Genomic DNA, 20,000 nt, shown 5'->3' on the forward strand with positions numbered 1-20,000 from the left:
ACTTTGCCGAGACCATAACTCCGAATTTACACTTTGCCGAAACGGCACTTTGCCAAAATGGAAAAGAGTTAAACCACACTAATTTTCTCTAATTTTTGTGGGGGGGCAAGCCCCCCTGCACCACCTATGTGGGAGGTTGTGCCCTCCACACCCCCTGGTAATTATATATACTAACTCCAAGATCGCACAAGAGTGACAACAGTATATTTGTTCATGCATACTGCAATGCGATCACAAAGTGCCATTTCAGTGAAGTGTAAATTTGGAGTTATGGTCTAGACAAAATGTAGTTTGGAGAACACACACACACACACACACATATATATATATATATATATATATATATATATATATATATATATATATATATATATATATATATGCGTCTACTTTCCATCACTAAAACTACACTTCACATAACATCAAAAAGTAAACACCAATATAGTGAAAGCGCAGTTCAATGAAAACTCACTATTATGAACTACTCTTCAATGACCAATAATCAGCAGTTCCAGGACCCTTTAGAAGAACAGGTGTGGTGTTTTTCCCTTATTAAAGTTGGAACAGGCATGGAACCTATACAGCAGTTGGAGCTTGTTGATGTAGATCACAGTACAGTGAACATGAGGTAATTTACCCTTTTTCCCACTGTAGTGTGATCTCAGAATTAGTATATATAATTAGCAGGATACAGCCCCCAACATGGGGGTGCAGAGGGGCTTACAAATCTGCAAAAATGTGTTTGCAGTGTATATTTTTGGTGTTGTTGCAGTTCAGTGAAGTGTTATTTTGCTGAAAAGTAGACCAGCATATATATATATATATATATATAGAGAGAGAGAGAGAGAGAGAGAGAGAGAGAGGGGGAAAAGAAATGGCATTAAGCCTTCCATTAATAGCCATTATCCTTCCACTCATTCAGGTCTAAACAACATGTATTGTAACAATGAACTTACAGTAGTCCAGCTACCATGCATACAGGACATAAAGAGACCCAAAAATTTAATAAAAAAGCTTTCATATCTAATTCCCAAAATATAAATAAATAAATAAATATTGTAATCGGGTCAGAGATTATCCACAAATGGATGACACCTGATTGGTGACTTTTTCATTTCTGGTAAGTAGTTGTTTGCTTATGATCTTTAATTTTTTTCTCTTCTAATGTTACCTTGGGTATAATTCTCTGCTTCTTATTGACCTAAGCTCATTGCAGAAAAGTGCTGAGACCTAACAGGTTAACAAAATGGAATAATTAACTACAATAAATATATTTGTATCTAGTTTAATAGTGTAATGGGAATTGTATTAGGATTTGTGTAATATACAGTTTAGTTATTTTTTTTATCTTATTTATATTTAACTTAGAAAAGATTGTTTCGCCAACAGTGCTGGGTTTCAGCTGAGGATCACAGTCAGATCTGTGTATTAAATACATGTATATATATTTTATTTACAGCTAGTTTTGCTAATTAGAATTGAATCTTGTTTGCCTTGACACTGTTCTCAACTAACTAGTTGCCATTAGTGCTACATTTTTTCATTCCTTTATTTAGTTAATTAATTAGTTATATAGAAATTAATTTAATTTCAAAGAGGTTGATTTAGATAGGTAGTATTTTTTGTGTGTGCATTCTGAGTGTGCAATGGATGAAGATTTTTTTGTTTGCCTTTACACTGAAGTTGAAGGAGTATTTCAAATGGCTGCCACTCAGCCACTTAATGAAGTAAATACTTATTTCTACAAATAAATCACTAACACTGTCTTCTGGTTTTCTTGTTTTCTTCTCTAAACATTTATCCTGTAAGTTTCAGAGGTAAATTTAAAACATTCAAAAGGCAAATGTTTACTTTAGCCCACCACCATAGTGTTGAGATGGACTCCAGTTCCCGGTGACCCTGAGCTGATTGTGCTGCTAAACTGAATACATATGAGAAGTATGCATAGTTCATTATTGCATATAATTCCCTGTATCAAACTGTCTGATTTCACCAAAGTAAAATTAAAGAAGACTGAAGAAAAGTGTTTCCCAAAACACAGTATGCCACAGAAAATAGATGCAGACTACCATGATATTACATGAAGTGATTCAGATTTAAACAAATCTGAATGTTATCTCAGGGTCACTTAATCCAATCAGCTAAAGTCTCAACATCTATTTATTAAATCTGAGACCAACTAGGCAAACAATTTCTTATGCAATATGCATTAAAAAAAATGAATTACCTTTGTGAGATGACTTTCAGGAACACAATCCACATATTTTAATGGTACATCCAGTCTGTTGTGTTCGAATTTAAAACAAGCATGGCAGTATCTTTTTCTCTTTTGAATAATATAAAAAATGACAAGTGTAAGACAGAATAAAAATGTATGAGCATTCAAGAAAGAATAATACTTGCCTGTTTGCATTTATAATTCTTAGTAAAGCTTACAAAACAGCACTGGTTAGGTCTACTCCAGAATTCTTAGAAAAGTAAGAGCCTAGCATTCAAGAGCAGTACCACTGCACATTTCCAGACTGGTCAGATACATTGTAAACCAAGTCAGATGCATTGTAAACTAGTCAGATACATTGTAAACCAAGTCAGATGCATTGTAAACAAAGTCAGATATATTCTAAACCAACCTGATGCACTGTAAACCTAGTCAGAAACATTATAAACCAAGTTAACCATAATGCTACACATTTGGAATGAAGATATCATTTTCCATTATCTGTATTACCCCAGAAGAACAGAAGAAAACTTTACCTGCCTGTGTCATTCTGAAGTAGTGTTAAGGCTGAATGTATCCTTGTTGAATGAAATAATCATTTTATGTCATAGATTCATAGACTCATAGGAGATTACTAGGCGAACAGCTCAAGACCCCTTACAAGCCTAGCCGGTTTTACACAGATTTTACTCAATTTTCTCTCCCTTGGGAAATAATAACAGAGGTCAGCAAGTGGGGTTTTGACAATTTTTACAGAATGCCTCTGTCCATAAGAGACATGGGAGCCACCCCAGTACTGAATTTAAAATTTACCATCCTTCAGTTCAGATAGTGCTTGAAGATGGTCAGGGAAGGTGTCTATGTCACGTGAATAGGAAGCCTGTTCCAGAGTACGTACAATCTGTAGGTCACATATCTGTATCCCCAGCATGATCTATTCATGTCACAGATGAGGTTTAGATCTTTGGAGTGGGTAACCCTCATGCAGTTAGTTTTGTGAATATGCAAAATTCCATCAGGACTGAGTCAGAGAATGCCTTGTAGTTCAGGCACAGATCACCCCTCAGTAATTGGTAGGAAACTGAATACAGTAATAAGGCATTTAATCAGTCCACATATGACATGTTGGTTATACCCTGTATTTTTTTATGAGAAGCCACTGAGTACACTCCATCTGTTGCAGGTGCCTGGGAAGGTACATGCCAAAGGGTGCATTCTACTCATTTATTGGTCTGATGAGGGCCAAATACAGTGGTACTATGACATCATTAGATCTGGATACCATGCCCTCACTTATATGCTGAGCCACATAGAATGATTTCCTCACCATCGTGGACAGACAGTGGTCGAAGTTCAGATTACTATCTGAGTACCCAGATCTCTCCTCACTGGGTCTACTCTTAGGTGGGATGTTATCAATGTTGTAATTTGCTGGTATATTTGATTTCCCAAAGGGTATTATTATGCACTTTTTTGCATTTAGTTTGAGGCCATGACTCTGACACCAGTCATTAGTCTGCATCAGACCAATCTGTAGGATATCAATCTTGTTTGGGGAGTCAAAGATTGCCCCCAGCTTGCATCCATCAGCAAAATTAGTCAGCCAAAGGCCATCTACATTTGTCTTGACATCTGAGAAGTATATCTCATGCAGGAGGGGCCCAGCACTGAGCCCTGTGGTACTCTACTGGTGAATGGTCTCTTGCTGGATGTGGACTCCCCATCTCTAACAGCAGGTGTCCTATCTGTGAGCCATTTGGCTAGCCATCTGGTGATATAGAGAGTTTTTGCCCAATTGTGTGAGTTTATCTATAATACCTGAGTAGAGTAATGTGTCAAATACTTAGCCCAGGTCAAGGTAGGCAGTATGCACTGTCTTACCTTCATCCATGGCCTTGGAGACCTTCTCAAAGAAGGCCACCAGACTGAGGAGGCAGGACCTCCTCTTGAGAAAGCCGAACTTGGGTTGGGACTAGAGCCTGGAGATTTCCTGCATCATTGTTAATTAGGTCAATGGTTATCCTTTCCATAGCCTTGCATATCAGGCTAGTCAGACATATGGGTTACTAGTTTCCTGGATTCATTGATGGTCCCCCTTTGTGCAGAGGGATGACTGTTGCTGTCTTCCACTCTAGGACAAAGCATGTCTGGACACTGTGGTTAAATAGAGATCTGAGTGGATCTGCTACGTCATGTTTTAAGCTACTTAATAAGCACGCTGGGATTCCATAAGGGCCTATTGATGCTGTGTTTCAATTTTAGAGAGAGCAGGGGTGACCTGTTCTTTTGTGATAACAGGCAAAGGAATGGTAGGGGTATTTCATGGACATGTAGTGAGGAGATGAAATTTGAGCTGCATTTATCAGCTAGCAGGTTTGCTGTTTATTCTGGCTGAGTATAGGTAATGCCATCTACAGCCAACATATAACATTGTTGAGTGTTTCCCTTAAAATTTCAGGCATAATTAAAAAAATGCTTTATGGTTATCCTTTACTTGGGATGCTATTTTATTCTTGTATTTAACCTTTGAAGACTTGACTAGTTCACTCATTTGCCTGTGAGACTAATGATGGATTTTTTTTGTCTCTGTTGTGCTCCCTCCCACTTACCTCTAGACAGGAATTTCTTCCTTCTGTTGTATAGTCTATTTATAGCAGTGATCCACCAGGGTGACTAGTTTTTCCAGCTAGATCTGGATTTAGTTCAGTCAGGTATTGCCATTTCTGTGCAGTTTTTTAAGTGGTTGTACAGGGCATTCATGTATACTTCTGCATAGGCCTCAATGTTTTGGGGGTTAGGAGGAGCTTTAAAATTACATAGGCTATCACTTAAGAAAAAATAATCTGCCTACCTGGGCTATCACTTAAGAGAAGGTAATTTGCCTTGGAAAATGTATATAGAGTTTTAGGGTTTGATGGGATTCTACCATTACATTTATTTCAAAGGAGACCAATTTATGATCTGATCTTACTAATGAGAACATTATGGTGGGGGAGTGCAGCACTCCCCCATCTTTGTGTATACTATGTTAAGGATATTTTAGCCCCTAGCGGGAGTGCAGATCAACTGTTCCAGAGCATCTGCATTGACAAAGTCCAGGAATCTCTGAGCCTACATGTTAATAGTCATGTATGCTTGCTAGTTTATGGAAGGGTAGTTAAAACTGCCCATGAGTAGTGTGTTGGGCTGAATGATGAGTGATTCTAGTAACTTCAGGTATATAAAGTAGTATTCATGGTTAATGATTGGAGACCTGCAACTAGCGATGATATGGTGAGAGATTTTGTCTGTTGTCAGCTGGACATGGAGTAGCTCAAGCAACTCATCCTCCTAACCTTGACCAATCAAGAGACCTGATTTTTTTTTTGTAACTGGAAACACCTCCTCCTTTCTTTTTTTCCCCTTTTCAGGAGGTGGTCTGAATGTGTGATAGGCATTGTTGCCTTGCACTGCTTCATAGTTTCATAGTTTCATAGTAGTGTACTAGGCTATCTGCCCGGGGGCATTTATAAGCCTAGCCAACAGTGATGTGGCTTCCGCCACCCCGTATTATATAGTTGCGCCTCTCTAGTAGTGACACATGTGGGACCCCATTATTTAGTAAACTATACCTCTGTCTAGTACTGACACTGAGGTGACTCCCGGGGTAAACTTGCGATCTCCCATCCATGCATCGAGATTTTTGTTGAACAGTGCCAATGAAGGGCTCTGTCTCACATGAACTGGGATTTTGTTCCAGAGTATGGGTAACCTCTGTGTTATGAATCTATCCCTCCAGCATGTCCTATTCATATTTGTGCAGAGGTTGAAATCTTTAGCTCGCGTGGTTCTGGTGGTTTTGGATTTTTTGAGATGGAGCATGTCCATCAGTTCTTGGTTGGACATGGCCCTATATGTTAGGCACAAATCACCTCTGAGCAGGCGGTATGCTACTGAATAGAGCTGGAGTTTCTTTAATCTAGCTGGATAAGGCACATGTTTGAGACCTATGATCCTCTTGGTGAGGTACTTCTGGGGTCTTTCCAGTTGTTGCATGTGCCGGGTGAGATACATCCCAAATGGAGCATTATATTCAATCATGGGCCTGACAAGGGAGGAATATAGAGGTACAATGACCTCCTTTGATCTGGATGAGAATCCCTTCATGATGAGATGGGCAAGGTAGAATGTCTTTCTGACCACTTTGGCAACATGGTTGTCAAAGGAGAGGTCACTATCGACTTGAGTCCCCAGGTCTCTGATTACTTCTTCCGTATTCAGTGGGTTATTGTCTACGTGATAATTTGTGGGTACTTTGTTTTTCCCAAAGGGATGACTATACATTTTTGGCGTTAAGTTTGAGGCCATGATTCCGGCACCAGTTGTCCGTTTCAGTGAGACCTTTCTGTAGGATGTGTGTGTCAGCAGGTGAATCAACTATGGCACCCAGTTTGCAGTCATCTGCAAACTTTGTCAGCCATAATCCTCCCATATTTGCTTACACATCTGAGAAGTAAATGCCGAATAAGAGTGGTCCCAAGACTGATCCCTGTGGGACACCACTCGTGACTGGTTTTGAGTCTGACATGGCTCCAGCAATTTTGACCTTATGGGTTCTGTTTTTTAGCCAGTTTGCTACCCATCTTGTGACATATGGATTTACATTTAGGCTGCTGAGCTTGTCTATGATGCCAGAGTGTGGTATCGTGTCAAAGGCTTTAGCCAAGTCCAAGTAGGCAGTGTGGACAGCCTTGCCCTCGTCGATGGCACTAGTGACTGTCTCAAAGAAATCAACCAGGTTTAAGAGGCAGGATCTGCCTTTTACAAAACCGAACTGGGTGGGATCAAGGGTCTGCAGATCCCCAATGTCGCCATTTATGAGTTCCATGATGATTCTTTCCATAGCCTTGCAGACCAGGCTGGTCAAACATATGGGGCGGTAGTTACCAGGGTCAGTAGAATTTCCCCCTTTGTGGAGTGGGACCACTGTTGCTGTGCGCCAGTGTTCAGGTACATATCCTGTAGTGAGGCTAAGATTGAATAGCGTTCTTAGGTGCGGGTTTAGTTCATCTTGAAGTTCACGTAACACGCAACCGGGGATACCATCGGGTCCCATAGATGCTGTGTTTTTTGCTTTGTTGAGTGCTGATTTCACCTGTATGTCTGTGATGACAGGTAGGTTACATTTAGCAGGGATAATTACTTCATCTTTAGGGGTGAGGGAGGGAGAAATTTGCACTGAACCTATCTGCCAGAATATTGGCAATGTCGGTAGGGTCAGTGAATTTTTTGTCGTTGTGTACTAACTCAGAGCATATCTGAGAATTTCCTCCCAAGGTTCTGACATAATTGAAGAAGGCCTTGTGATTGTCTTTGGTATCCTTGGCAATCTTTTTCTCAAAGTTTGCTTTAGATGTTTTTATGAGAGAACGTAGTTTTTACTTGTGCTGATCAGGAAGCCTTTCCCTTGTGGGATTTGGCTTTGTCCTGCAGTAGCTTCCTTCTTTTGTTATACAGTTTGTTTATAGCCGGGGTCCACCAAACCGGGCGTTTTCCCTTGGTGGAGAGGGTCTTGGTTTTAGTTGGGATTGCTTGATCCATGCATTCTTGGAGATGTCCGTAGAAGGCTTTTGTGAAGGATTCAGCATTTTGGGATGTGGTTTCCATTAACCCAGTAGGCTTAAAGGATATCATTTCTGACTTAAGGAGCGCAAAGTCAGCTTTTGAAAAGTTTTTCACTGTAGTCTTTTGTTCTGGGGGTGGGGGTGGGATATGTACATCTAACGTGATCAGTTTATGATCAGATCTTACTAGTGAGGGGTTTATATCCAGTGCGGAGCATTTGGACCCCATGTTTGTGATAATCAGGTCAAGTATATTATCTCTCCTCGTAGGAGAAGTGACCAGTTGCTCCATAGCATTTGAGTTAATGAATTCCAGGAATCTTTGGGCTAGGGTGTTAGGGCTAGAATAGTGGACCCAGTCTATGTTGGGGTAGTTGAAGTCACCCAATATGATGGTGTTTGGTGTGACATTCATATCCTCCAGTGTTTTCAGGAATGCTTGATGGGATTCCTGGGATTGGGAGGGTGTTCTATAACATGCGACCAGTTGTATGGCAGTTTTGCCTATAGTGAGTAAAACTTGTATGGTTTCTGATGCTTCATGGGTAGCCACCAATCGAGAGGTGTAGGTGTCCTTTATGAAAATGGACACTCCCCTCCTTTGTGGTTCGGCCTGGAACTTGAGGCCGAAAAGCATGATATGAGGTATAGCCTGGTAGCGCTGGAGTGCTCTCAGGAGCCTTGAACCAGGTTTCAGTTACTGCACAGACATCGATGTTCTCCATACTGAGAAGTGCTTCGAGTGCCTGCATCTTGAGATTTAGACTTCTGGCGTTGAGCAGCATTACCCTTAATTTTTTCCATTTTTGTTTTTTATGGAGGTTGATTTGTCTTTTGAGCATTGCCTAAAAAAGGCACTATGGGGGTGGCAAGAGCCTTGGCCAGTATCCGGAAGCCCAGTGGTGACAGGTGCAAGCCATCCCTTGCGAAGCAACGTGGCCTGCCCAGCATGTCATTCCAGGCTGACAGACATTAGATCCCCCTAGAATGACACCAGTGATTAAGCCAATTGTTAAAACTGATCATTTTGTCTTTGTACTGAGGCATCATTCTTGGTGAAGGCAGGATGCTGCTCAGGGTCAGGGTCATACCAGTCTGGGCTACATAATCGGAGAGCTCCTCAATGTCTCTTTTCATGTAGTCCAGGGAGGTACGTCTCAGGTCATTCACACCAGCATGGACAATGACTGCATCATACTTGTACTTGCTTTGGAGTGACCTGAGTGCATGTGTAATGTGGCGGATCTTTGCTCCCGATAGGCAGCTCACCGTTACCCTCTCCTTATTCAGCCTGGTAAGTGGAACGTCGGTGTGTCTGACTATAGAGTCACCTATTACTAATGTCTCTGGCATAGTGTTTTGCCTTAGGGGCTGTGATTGTGTGACACACCTGTTGCTTGAGGTATGTGTTGTAGGTGTTGCGTTTTGTGGGGGTGTATTTCTGGGTGTCTGCTTTGGAGGCCTCTGTTGTTTTGGTAAGTTTTTTATAAGAGCCTCCGAGTATGTCTTTGTGTTCTTATGTGTTTGGTTTGTAGTAGTGGTGGTTTTATGTGTGACTGGTTTTGCTTTGGTTGTGGGTACCTTCTCCTCCTGTCTGGTCTTGCCAGTCCTGAGTTGAGAGAGTTCAGCCTCCAGTCTGGCTATATAGTTGCATCTCTCACAAATATATGTGTTAGTAGGAAGGAGGAGAGGGTTGTCTGTGTACATGAGACAATTGTAACATTGTCTTAAGATTCCCAGATTAACCAGCTGAACAAGAGAGGATGCTAGTGGTCTACCACTCGACATACTAGAATATTATAAGGAGTGCTGTGCCTTTAAGGGAAGTGGGTATTCACAGTGGGTAGTGGATGCCTGTAGTGCTTACTTTAGGGTAAGAGTGCTTATTTTATTATGAGTGCTTGCTAAGGATAGAAGTTCCGAAAACAAGTGCTAATATATACAGCTAAATAAACTGAGTAGAGCTTCTAAGGGAAAAATTGAAGAGCAGACTTGGCGGAGCCAGAAATAGTTTAAACCTGTATAACCGCTGCTGTGCTATGCGCCCAACAGTGCAAAAACGCCCTGAGGCGGATTTTTATACAGGGAACTTGAAAAGAGCTAGAAATGGTCCAAAGCAACCAATGATTTACAGCTCAAGTGCTGAGGTCACTTCCCCCAGGGACAGATAGGCTGCTCAAGGCTCCCCACTCCCACTGGTGAGCTCAGAAACTTCCTTCTATCCAAGTAAGGCAATGGCCAACACAGGAACTACACACAGCCCAGAATACAGCAAAGCCTGTATACTGGTCTTAACTAGTCGAGCAAAGGCGGAAAACAAGGAGTATTTTTTTTGTTTTTGTTTTTCAGGAAAGCACACAGAAATGCAATTAAGCAAACAGTAAAATCGATTTACACAGGCTAGCACACTTTAGTGGGCAGCCTCAGCAGTTAAAAAAACAGTATTAATCGACCAGAGTCGACCAAAATGCTACTTTTAAGTGCAGATACTTCAGAAATCAGCAGATAGACACAAAAACAGTTATATCTAGTTAAATGAAAGCCAGAGAGGACAATGCAGATAAAAAGCCAAAAATACTTAAATCTGGAAAGTGGTCGCTTCTTTCAGTTCTCTGTTGCCAGGACCCTCTGCAGGACCACGTGGAGCTCTGCTTGGGTATATAGCCAGAAAAAAACGCCCTGAGGCGGATTTTTATACAGGGAACTTGAAAAGAGCTAGAAATGGTCCAAAGCAACCAATGATTTACAGCTCAAGAGCTGAGGTCACTTCCCCCAGGGACAGATAGGCTGCTCAAGGCTCCCCACTCCCACTGGTGAGCTCAGAAACTTCCTTCTATCCAAGTAAGGCAATGGCCAACACAGGAAATACACACAGCCCAGAATACAGCAAAGCCTGTATACTGGTCTTAACTAGTCGAGCAAAGGCGGGAAAACAAGGAGTATTTTTTTTTGTTTTTTCAGGAAAGCACACAGAAATGCAATTAAGCAAACAGTAAAATCGATTTACACAGGCTAGCACACTTTAGTGGGCAGCCTCAGCAGTTACATTAACAAAAAAACAGTATTAATCGACCAGAGTCGACCAAAATGCTACTTTTAAGTGCAGATACTTCAGAAATCAGCAGATAGACACAAAAACAGTTATATCTAGTTAAATGAAAGCCAGAGAGGACAATGCAGATAAAAAAAGCCAAAAAATACTTAAATCTGGAAAGTGGTCGCTTCTTTCAGTTCTCTGTTGCCAGGACCTCTCTGCAGGACCACGTGGAGCTCTGCTTGGGTATATAGCCAGAAAAAAACGCCCTGAGGCGGATTTTTATACAGGGAACTTGAAAAGAGCTAGAAATGGTCCAAAGCAACCAATGATTTACAGCTCAAGGGCTGAGGTCACTTCCCCCAGGGACAGATAGGCTGCTCAAGGCTCCCCACTCCCACTGGTGAGCTCAGAAACTTCCTTCTATCCAAGTAAGGCAATGGCCAACACAGGAACTACACACAGCCCAGAATACAACAAAGCCTGTATACTGGTCTTAACTAGTCGAGCAAAGGTGGGAAAACAAGGAGTATTTTTTTTGTTTTTTGTTTTTTCAGGAAAGCACACAGAAATGCAATTAAGCAAACAGTAAAATCGATTTACACAGGCTAGCACACTTTAGTGGGCAGCCTCAGCAGTTAAATTAACAAAAAAACAGTATTAATCGACCAGAGTCTACCAAAATGCTACTTTTAAGTGCAGATACTTCAGAAATCAGCAGATAGACACAAAAACAGTTATATCTAGTTAAATGAAAGCCAGAGAGGACAATGCAGATAAAAAAAGCCAAAAAATACTTAAATCTGGAAAGTGGTCGCTTCTTTCAGTTCTCTGTTGCCAGGACCCTCTGCAGGACCACGTGGAGCTCTGCTTGGGTATATAGCCAGAAAAAAACGCCCTGAGGCGGATTTTTATACAGGGAACTTGAAAAGAGCTAGAAATGGTCCAAAGCAACCAATGATTTACAGCTCAAGTGCTGAGGTCACTTCCCCCAGGGACAGATAGGCTGCTCAAGGCTCCCCACTCCCACTGGTGAGCTCAGAAACTTCCTTCTATCCAAGTAAGGCAATGGCCAACACAGGAACTACACACAGCCCAGAATACAGCAAAGCCTGTATACTGGTCTTAACTAGTCGAGCAAAGGCAGGAAAACAAGGAGTATTTTTTTTTGTTTTTTGTTTTTTCAGGAAAGCACACAGAAATGCAATTAAGCAAACAGTAAAATCGATTTACACAGGCTAGCACACTTTAGTGGGCAGCCTCAGCAGTTAAATTAACAAAAAAACAGTATTAATCGACCAGAGTCGACCAAAATGCTACTTTTAAGTGCAGATACTTCAGAAATCAGCAGATAGACACAAAAACAGTTATATCTAGTTAAATGAAAGCCAGAGAGGACAATGCAGATAAAAAAAAGCCAAAAAATACTTAAATCTGGAAAGTGGTTGCTTTTTTCAGTTTCTGTTGCCAGGACCCCTCTGCAGGAACACGTGGAGCTCTGCTTGGGTATATAGCCAAAGCTGAAGTGCTTTCCACAGCCTTGAACCATGTCACTGTAACTGCACTGACATCAGCTTTCCCAGGGTGAGAAGAGCTTCCAGGGAGTGCAGTTTCTTGTAAAAACTCCTAGCATTGAGCAGTAGTACCTTCAGCTTGGCATTAGAAGAATGTATTTCATCGGTAGGTCTGTTGGTTTGGCATTGACTAAAATAGGCACTATGGGGGTAGCTAATGCCTTGGCCAGTATTTGAAAGCTTAGCAGTGACAGGTGAAGACCATCTCTGGCAAAGCAGCATGGTTTTTCCATCATGTCATCCCAGGCTGACAAATACTGGAACCCCTTGGAATGACACCAGTAGCTAAGCCATGTATTGAAGTCAATCATTTTCTGTTTGTATCGTGGTGTCATTTTTAGTGAGGGTAGAATGTTGCTCAATGCAAGGCTCATACCAGTCTGTGACATGTATTCAGAGAGGTCCATCATGTCTCTCGTCATATAGTCCGGGGAAGTACATCTCAGGACATTCGCACCCACATGGACTATGGCTAAGTCATAAATGGTACTTCTGGTTGAGTGACCTGAGAGTTGCCCCTGACAAGCATCTTACTGTAAACCTTTCTTTATCCAACTTGGTGAGAGGACTTCTGTGTGTCTCACGATGGAGTCTCCTATGACCAGGATGTTTGAATGTGTGGTGTTTCACCTTAGGGGCTTACTTGTGGAGAAACTGTGATGTGTATGTTTATGTTTATGTGTAGTGGTTGTGTTGACCTGGTTTTGTTTGCATGTGGTTTCTGAGGGCAGCGTACAGGAGGCCTTTGAAGTTTTGATAAGTTACTTGTATACTTGTGTGGGTTTATGTGGCAAGACATTATTTAGTGAGGGAAATGATGTGCATGTGTTGACAACCTGTTTGTCATTTGATTTGTCAGTATGTGAAAGTTGTGTCTCAATTGTCATAGTGTAACTACATCTCTCACATACTGTGTTTGCTTCAGGATTAAGTGGTTGTCAGCATACATGAGACAATTGCTACATTGCCTCAGGATTTCCATCTCCACCAGGCTGGCCACAGAGATAGAAGAATTAACATCAGTAAGTCAAACAACTTGGCAGGTGATTCTCTGTTCTCAAACTCTACTGGGAGAAACTGGAACCTTCTACCTACTGAATTAACTTCTCTTCCTTCTCTACCCCTCTTCAAACAACAACTGAAAATACTCCTTAGAACAAAATGGCTATGCCCTTGTAACAGCCCTGACTAACCGATTAAGATTATTTTTTTTACTTTCCCTCTTTTGTCAATTTTGTACTTATTGTATATGTAATCAGTACAGTTTATCTGCAACTTCTATGATTTGACTCATTATAAATGTCATTTTCTATATATTTGTAAATAGTATTTAACTATTGTCTTCTCTATTTTTGTATTTATTATTAACCAGGGTGTTTATATCTTGTAGATGATTACTAACCAGTGTGTTGTAAAATGTATCCCAGTATTCTGTATGTTTTTTCTATGTAAACTCTATTTTTATTCTACACAGTTTTTTTTTTACTTTTTCATCTGTTTTGTCCTGGAGCTTTTCTCCCCGGGCCTCTACTGAAAATGGACATATATCCAGTTAGACTAGCCCGGTCAACAAATGTAAAATAAAATAAAATAAATAAATAAAAATAAGTGTCTATCCATGGTTTTAGTTTTTTTACTATGGGTTTAACCAGGGAGAAGAATGGGGAGATTTAGCTGGACTGGGATGACAGCACATGGACAAAGAACAGGTGCTATACTCAGTGTAAACTGCAGCTATCCAACATGGCGATGCTGCTTTGAGTGCAACTAAGGTGATCCTAGAGCAACGGGGGGCTGGGGAAGGTTGCAGAGATAGTTACTCTAAGGGAAATTTTAACTTGAAAGTGTTTGTGTTTATGCAAGGCACTGCTGATAGCTGCTGCATGGAGAATACCTTAGCACAAATGCTGGGCTTATATAGAATCAGAAAAACAAGTTTTGCAACAGCAAGGCATACAGGACAGGTAGGAAACCACACAATAAACTTTCAGCCAGCAGCCGTCAACTCAGATAGGTTTGCTACAGCACACTTCTGCCACAACAGTGCAATCAGAAAACCCTGCTAATGTACAAATACTGGTTTTAGAGGTCAAGTGCAATGAAACCACACAATCTAGATGCTACTGTCCTGTAAAACTAGCAGACACAATGTAATTAAGTACCACAGCAGTGGTGGAAACAGTTCAGCTTTGAAACTGTACTAAAGTGCAAGAAATGCAACAATTAATACAGAATTCTTATGAAATACAGTAAATATAATCAGAAGAAGTACAAAATAATACTTATTTTCATTCTTTTAGCAGCAGATTGATTTAGACGCAGCAGATTATCTGCAACTCTTAGGCGAACCAGCCAAACTAAGACCAGCTCTGAGGAATTCATAGTGTTGCCACCTATCATGAATTTTCCTGACAGTCAGGAAATCAAGGCCTTTGTCAGAAAATCCTGAAATCAGGGTTTCTGTCAGGAAATCCAGTTATAGTGAATTCTGAAATCAGGGTTTCTGTCAGGAAATCCAGTTATAGTGAATACTTAACAGGTATTTTGAATCATTCTGAGAACCAGTGCAGTTCTGAAGCATGTTTCCTACGGTATTTATTCATTAGTTTGAATTTCCAATCATCATTCAAGTTGAGTCTTAGCTGGGATGTCTTCTGTGCTAGGTTTTCTCTGGGTGCTCTGTTTTTCTTCCACATTCTAAATATGTGTAGTGGGTGGATTAGACAGTTTAAATTGGCCCTAAGTGTCAACATGCATGTGTGGTATGGAAGAACAACTGCAGGAGGACTGGCCACCTGGAAGTGTGAACAATGTCACTAAATGATGGAATGGGTTTACTATCAAAATGTTGAAATTCATATGGTCAACGGTCATAACGTTGAAAGTCATTACACCAAACATTCAAAATATTGAAAAAAAAATGTCAAAGTTTAAATGGTCGAAAAATACCTGCAACATTAACAGTAGTGTTTTTGCAGGGGGGGACTATGCCCCCGCACCCCCTAGTGGGGGCTGCGCCCCCCACACCCCCTGCTACTTATATATTACAACTCAGAGATCGCACAACAGTGCTGACAAGAGTATATCCTTGCCCTGTTGTCAACATAATGTCGATAGGTAATTTGCATGCACTTCCTATCGACCAAATGAACTACTTAATATTCATGTGTCGACCATATGGGTCGATCAAATGAATGTTAGACCATATGAATTTCAATATTTTGATAGTAAACCAATGGAATGCAATGCAAAACATGGGATAAAAGGGGGAGGGGGAGTTGGACTGGGTGGATGGATTCAAATGGAGTGGTAAAACAGTCATTGCTGTGGCTTATGTTTTTGCATGTGTGTATGTATGTGTGTGCGTGTGTGCGTGTGTGTGTGCGTGTGTGTGTGCATGTGCGTGTGTGTGTGCGTGCGTGTGCGTGTGCGTGTGCGTGTGCGTGTGTGTGTGTGTGTGTGTGTGTGTGTGTGTGTGTGTGTGTGTGTGTGTGGTTTGAAATGTATACAAGAGCAACAACTTGGTCATAATTTCTTCCACTTTGCATCACTGTCAGACATCAGCATTGCATACAGTAAGTGGCTATTTTTGGCAGTCTGGATAAGTTGTGTGGGAAAGGAACACAACAGTGATGCAGTGAGTAATGTAGCCATCTGACACCTCTTGTCTCCTCGAGTTCTTAGCTGTGGATCCAACTGTGTGGAGGCTCCATGTCCTTTGTGGGTTTTATTCAGGTGTACTTTCTTTCTCCAACACTGAAAAGAAATGTTATAGTTTTATTCAGGTGCTCTTGTTTTTTACAACACCCAAAAGACATGCTATAGATGAATTGATAATCTTTCAATTTGCATAGAATGCATGTTGTGTGTGTGTGTGTGTGTGTGTGTGTGTGTGTGTGTGTGTGTGTGTGTGTGTGTGTGTGTGTGTGTGTGTGTGTGTGTGTGTGTGTGTGTGTGTGTGTGTGTGTGTGTGTGTGTGTGTGTGTGTGTGTGTGTGTGTGTCTACTAATAGAGGTCGCTTGTCAGGGGCAGTGCAAAGAAATGTATAAAAATTGGAGGGGTGCATCTCCTTTGTAGTGAGAAATAAGGGATAAAATACATCACACAACATATAGATCCTCAGAGCTTTTAGGGGCCATCATTCCTGGCTGTGTAAGTGACTTAGTCCAGTCCTCAGCCATGGGCCTCACCTTGTATAAAACTGGCCCCAGTCAGAAGTGGGCACAGAGATGGCTATAGTTTGTATTGAGGCTGGGAATAGTGTCGTCAGATTTCTTAAATTTTCCTTGCAGTCAAATTCCAGAGATGTGCACAGAATGTCACTACACCTTGTGTGCTGGCTAAGGACTATGTAATCATTATTTTGTTAACTTTCTTCAAAACTAACACTTCATGTGTGTAGGAAATGTTGCTATAGCTTTCCTAGGACCAGTGTAATGTGTAGGAACAAGTTGGAATAAATTATTGTTAGTGATGAACTTCTTTTCACTTTCTTCACAATTGAAATGAAATGTGTGTACAGGGGAATATCATCTGTGGGTAAGGGAAAGGAGGCATACTGCATAAGTACAGCTGACAGCAACAGGTTGAAATACATTGTGCTCAATTTCTTCTTTCACTTTCATCCTAATTTTACTTCAGATGAGTACACAAAATATGTCTTCCTTTGGGTTGAGGGCTGAGCAGACATGCTGTGTAGATGTATGACAGCAGCAGCTTGAAATATATGACTATTTTCATTTGTCCTTTCATGTTTATCAAAATTTACCACTATCCTGGTACACTCAAAATCACTGTCTTTTTTGAAGGGAGGGAGTTGGGAAGAAGGCAGTCATCCCTGATACAATTTGCTCCTTCATAAGGATTTTATTCTCAGTTTATGGATAAATACTATTCACTTTTGTGGTAACTACTGTGTTGGCAGTCTTTAACATTAATCCTCAGACATAATCTATTTCTTCCTTGAAAGAAAATAATTATTCAGTTTCTTTCCTTAGCTGTCTTTTTTTCTTTGTTCAGGCCATTATTGGACTAATGGTTGTGGGGGGACAGCTATAAAATGTTCCTTAGAGCATTTAGAACCCCATAGCTTCTAGGAGCTAAATGGCCTCTAGACCACCAGCATAATTAAATTATTTCTTCCAAAGTCATTACAGTACAGTTAAGATGTGTTGCAAGGATATAGAAAAAAGCTGAACAGTAAGCAAATGTGAGGAAACCAAAACAAATGTAATCTGGGTATTATGAGGAGACAGGATGAAAGGAAAACAGGGAAGAACTGGGCTGTATGCCAGGGTGACATTAGACAGCAGGGTAGGAATTACTATGGAGCGCACTGCATAGGGATTCGTATCATCTAAGGCACTCATCTATGTAGAGGGTTTAAAAACTGGTGCTTCTGGGTGTGAAAGGAATGTGGCTACCCTGACACAAGGGGTGCATTTTTATCATACAGGGGGTGTGGCTTATTTGTCAGGAAATAGAAGGATGTGAAGGGAGCAGCCCTAGGAACTGAGCACAAACCCATGCAAACACTGCGCTTATATAGAATCAGAAAAACAAGTTTTACAACAGCAACGCCTACAGACCAATCAGGAAAACATACAATAAGGTTTCAGCCAGCAGCCCCCAACTCAGATAGATTTGCTACAGCACAGTTGTGCCACAAGAGTGCAGTCAGAAAACCCTCTTAATGTAAAAATGCTGGTTTTAGAGCTCAAGTGCAGGGAAACTACTCAATCCAGATATTACTGTCCTGTAAAACTAGCAGACACAATTCAGTTAAGTACTATGGCAGCATTGGAAACAGTTCTGCTCTGAAACCTTTATTTTTTATTTATTCAACATTTGTTGACTGGGAAAGACCGACTAGGACAGAACCTATTTTCAGCAGGGGCCTGGAGAAAAACTCTCCAGCCACATGTCTTTGGAATGTGGGAGAAAACAGGAGTACCTGGAGGAAACCCATGCAAATGCAGGGAGGACACACAGACTCCACACAAAAGGCACTCCAGCCGACATTCGAACAGGAGAATCTTTTGCTGTGAGGCGACAATGTTAACTGCTGCCCCACTGCACCACCCAGTGCAGTGGTTACTCTACTAAAGTGGGAGAAATGTAACAATTAATGCAGGATTCTATGAAATACAGTAGAAATAATCAGCAGAAGTGCAACATGATGTTTATTTTCATTCTTTTAGCAGCGGATGTCTTTATATACAGCAAATTATCTGTAATTCTCAGTCAAAGTAGCCATACAAGTCATCTGTGCCAGTATAAAGCAAACTTTCTGTGGTATGCAGAAATGGCATTTGTCAAACATACTTCAATTTCTTCAGTTCTGCTTATTCAGAATAATAGTTCATTGTTTTATTTACACTCCGCTGCACAGATCTATAGAGAATATCTGACATACAACATGAGAACAGATTAGAACCATATGACCCACTCATTCTTTTAATTCTGCTTCCTAATATTGGAGTCCTAATCCAATAGGATAACAAGCTTCATTAAAGCCACGCATTTGCAGGCATAGCCAATGCCACCTGAACATGTTTTTGTGATTTTTTTTTGCCAAGGCAGCCATAGTTGTTGCATTCACTCTGGAACTCATTATATAAGCTGCTACCTCCCTTTTGTTCTTATCAGTATGCCACGGTTATTGATAATTGTGCAATTCCACATTCCTCTCCAGCTTCAGAGGGAAAGTTGATGCTTATCTGGGATGCATACAGCAGTGCATTTATTCTTAGTGTGAGATGCATCTGGCAATCACAGGTATCCACTATCAGCAGTCAAATAAATGACATCAAGGACAAGATTGCCAAATAACATATTTTTCATGAAGGCAGGGGAATCTCAATGATGTTCAGTCACATTATATGGCTATCACATGATTTTAGAGGGACATCAAATCATAAAGAGTACAGCAATATACTGTAGCTCTAAGTCTAAAATCACATCACAGTTATAACATTTAAAATGTTGTAAATGAAATAGACAAAAGTCACAGCATGATTTTTAAATATCTGTAAATACAACTGGCGATGGTTGTCTGAATATCACAGCGATGTAACTCAGTCAAGAGATTCCAGTAACATTAAATGTCAAAAGCAAGGCACATCAGATTTATTTAGTCACCTCTGAAATTTCAGTGAACTTACTTTTTATACATAATTTGAAGCCTTTGATCAGTGCAAAAGACATTGCATTACTATTGCAAATGCAGTTATATGCCTCTGCAAGGGTTTTCATTTCCAAAACGGTTATAAATGAGTGGAATTTTGATATCAAGCAATCATCATCAAATTTAACAGAGACAGAGAGAGAGATGGAATATATCCATTTATAGATTTGATGACCAGAGTGCATTCTTTCTTTCTTGCCAATAAAGAGCTTTGGAAAAGTTCAAGTAGATCAGTAAGTACTCTGTAACATCTTGAGAAATTTTGTCCCTCATACAGAAATATATACTTTTCTGGTTGATAGTGAATGTTTAGCCCTTGCATTTTATTCATTCTTCTATATTCACCCAGTTAGCTGCTGATGTTAATTAAACCACTGCCTCATTT

The 20,000-nt window shown here is 40.6% G+C and overlaps 1 protein-coding gene across 1 annotated transcript in view; it reads right to left on the reverse strand.

Moving 5' to 3' along the window:
• The window catches only part of RARRES2 (retinoic acid receptor responder 2), a 170,046-nt gene that overhangs the window by 62,646 nt on the left and 87,400 nt on the right, over positions 1–20,000 (reverse strand). The window contains exon 3 of the mRNA XM_044065840.1: positions 2,228–2,326. Coding sequence (XP_043921775.1) covers positions 2,228–2,326 — 99 coding nt within the window. The remainder of the gene's footprint in view (positions 1–2,227; positions 2,327–20,000) is intronic.

The sequence above is a fragment of the Protopterus annectens genome, chromosome 3.part0 (genome assembly GCF_019279795.1).
Source record: "Protopterus annectens isolate FY-2018-M chromosome 3.part0, PAN1.0, whole genome shotgun sequence".
NCBI lineage: Eukaryota > Metazoa > Chordata > Ceratodontiformes > Protopteridae > Protopterus > Protopterus annectens.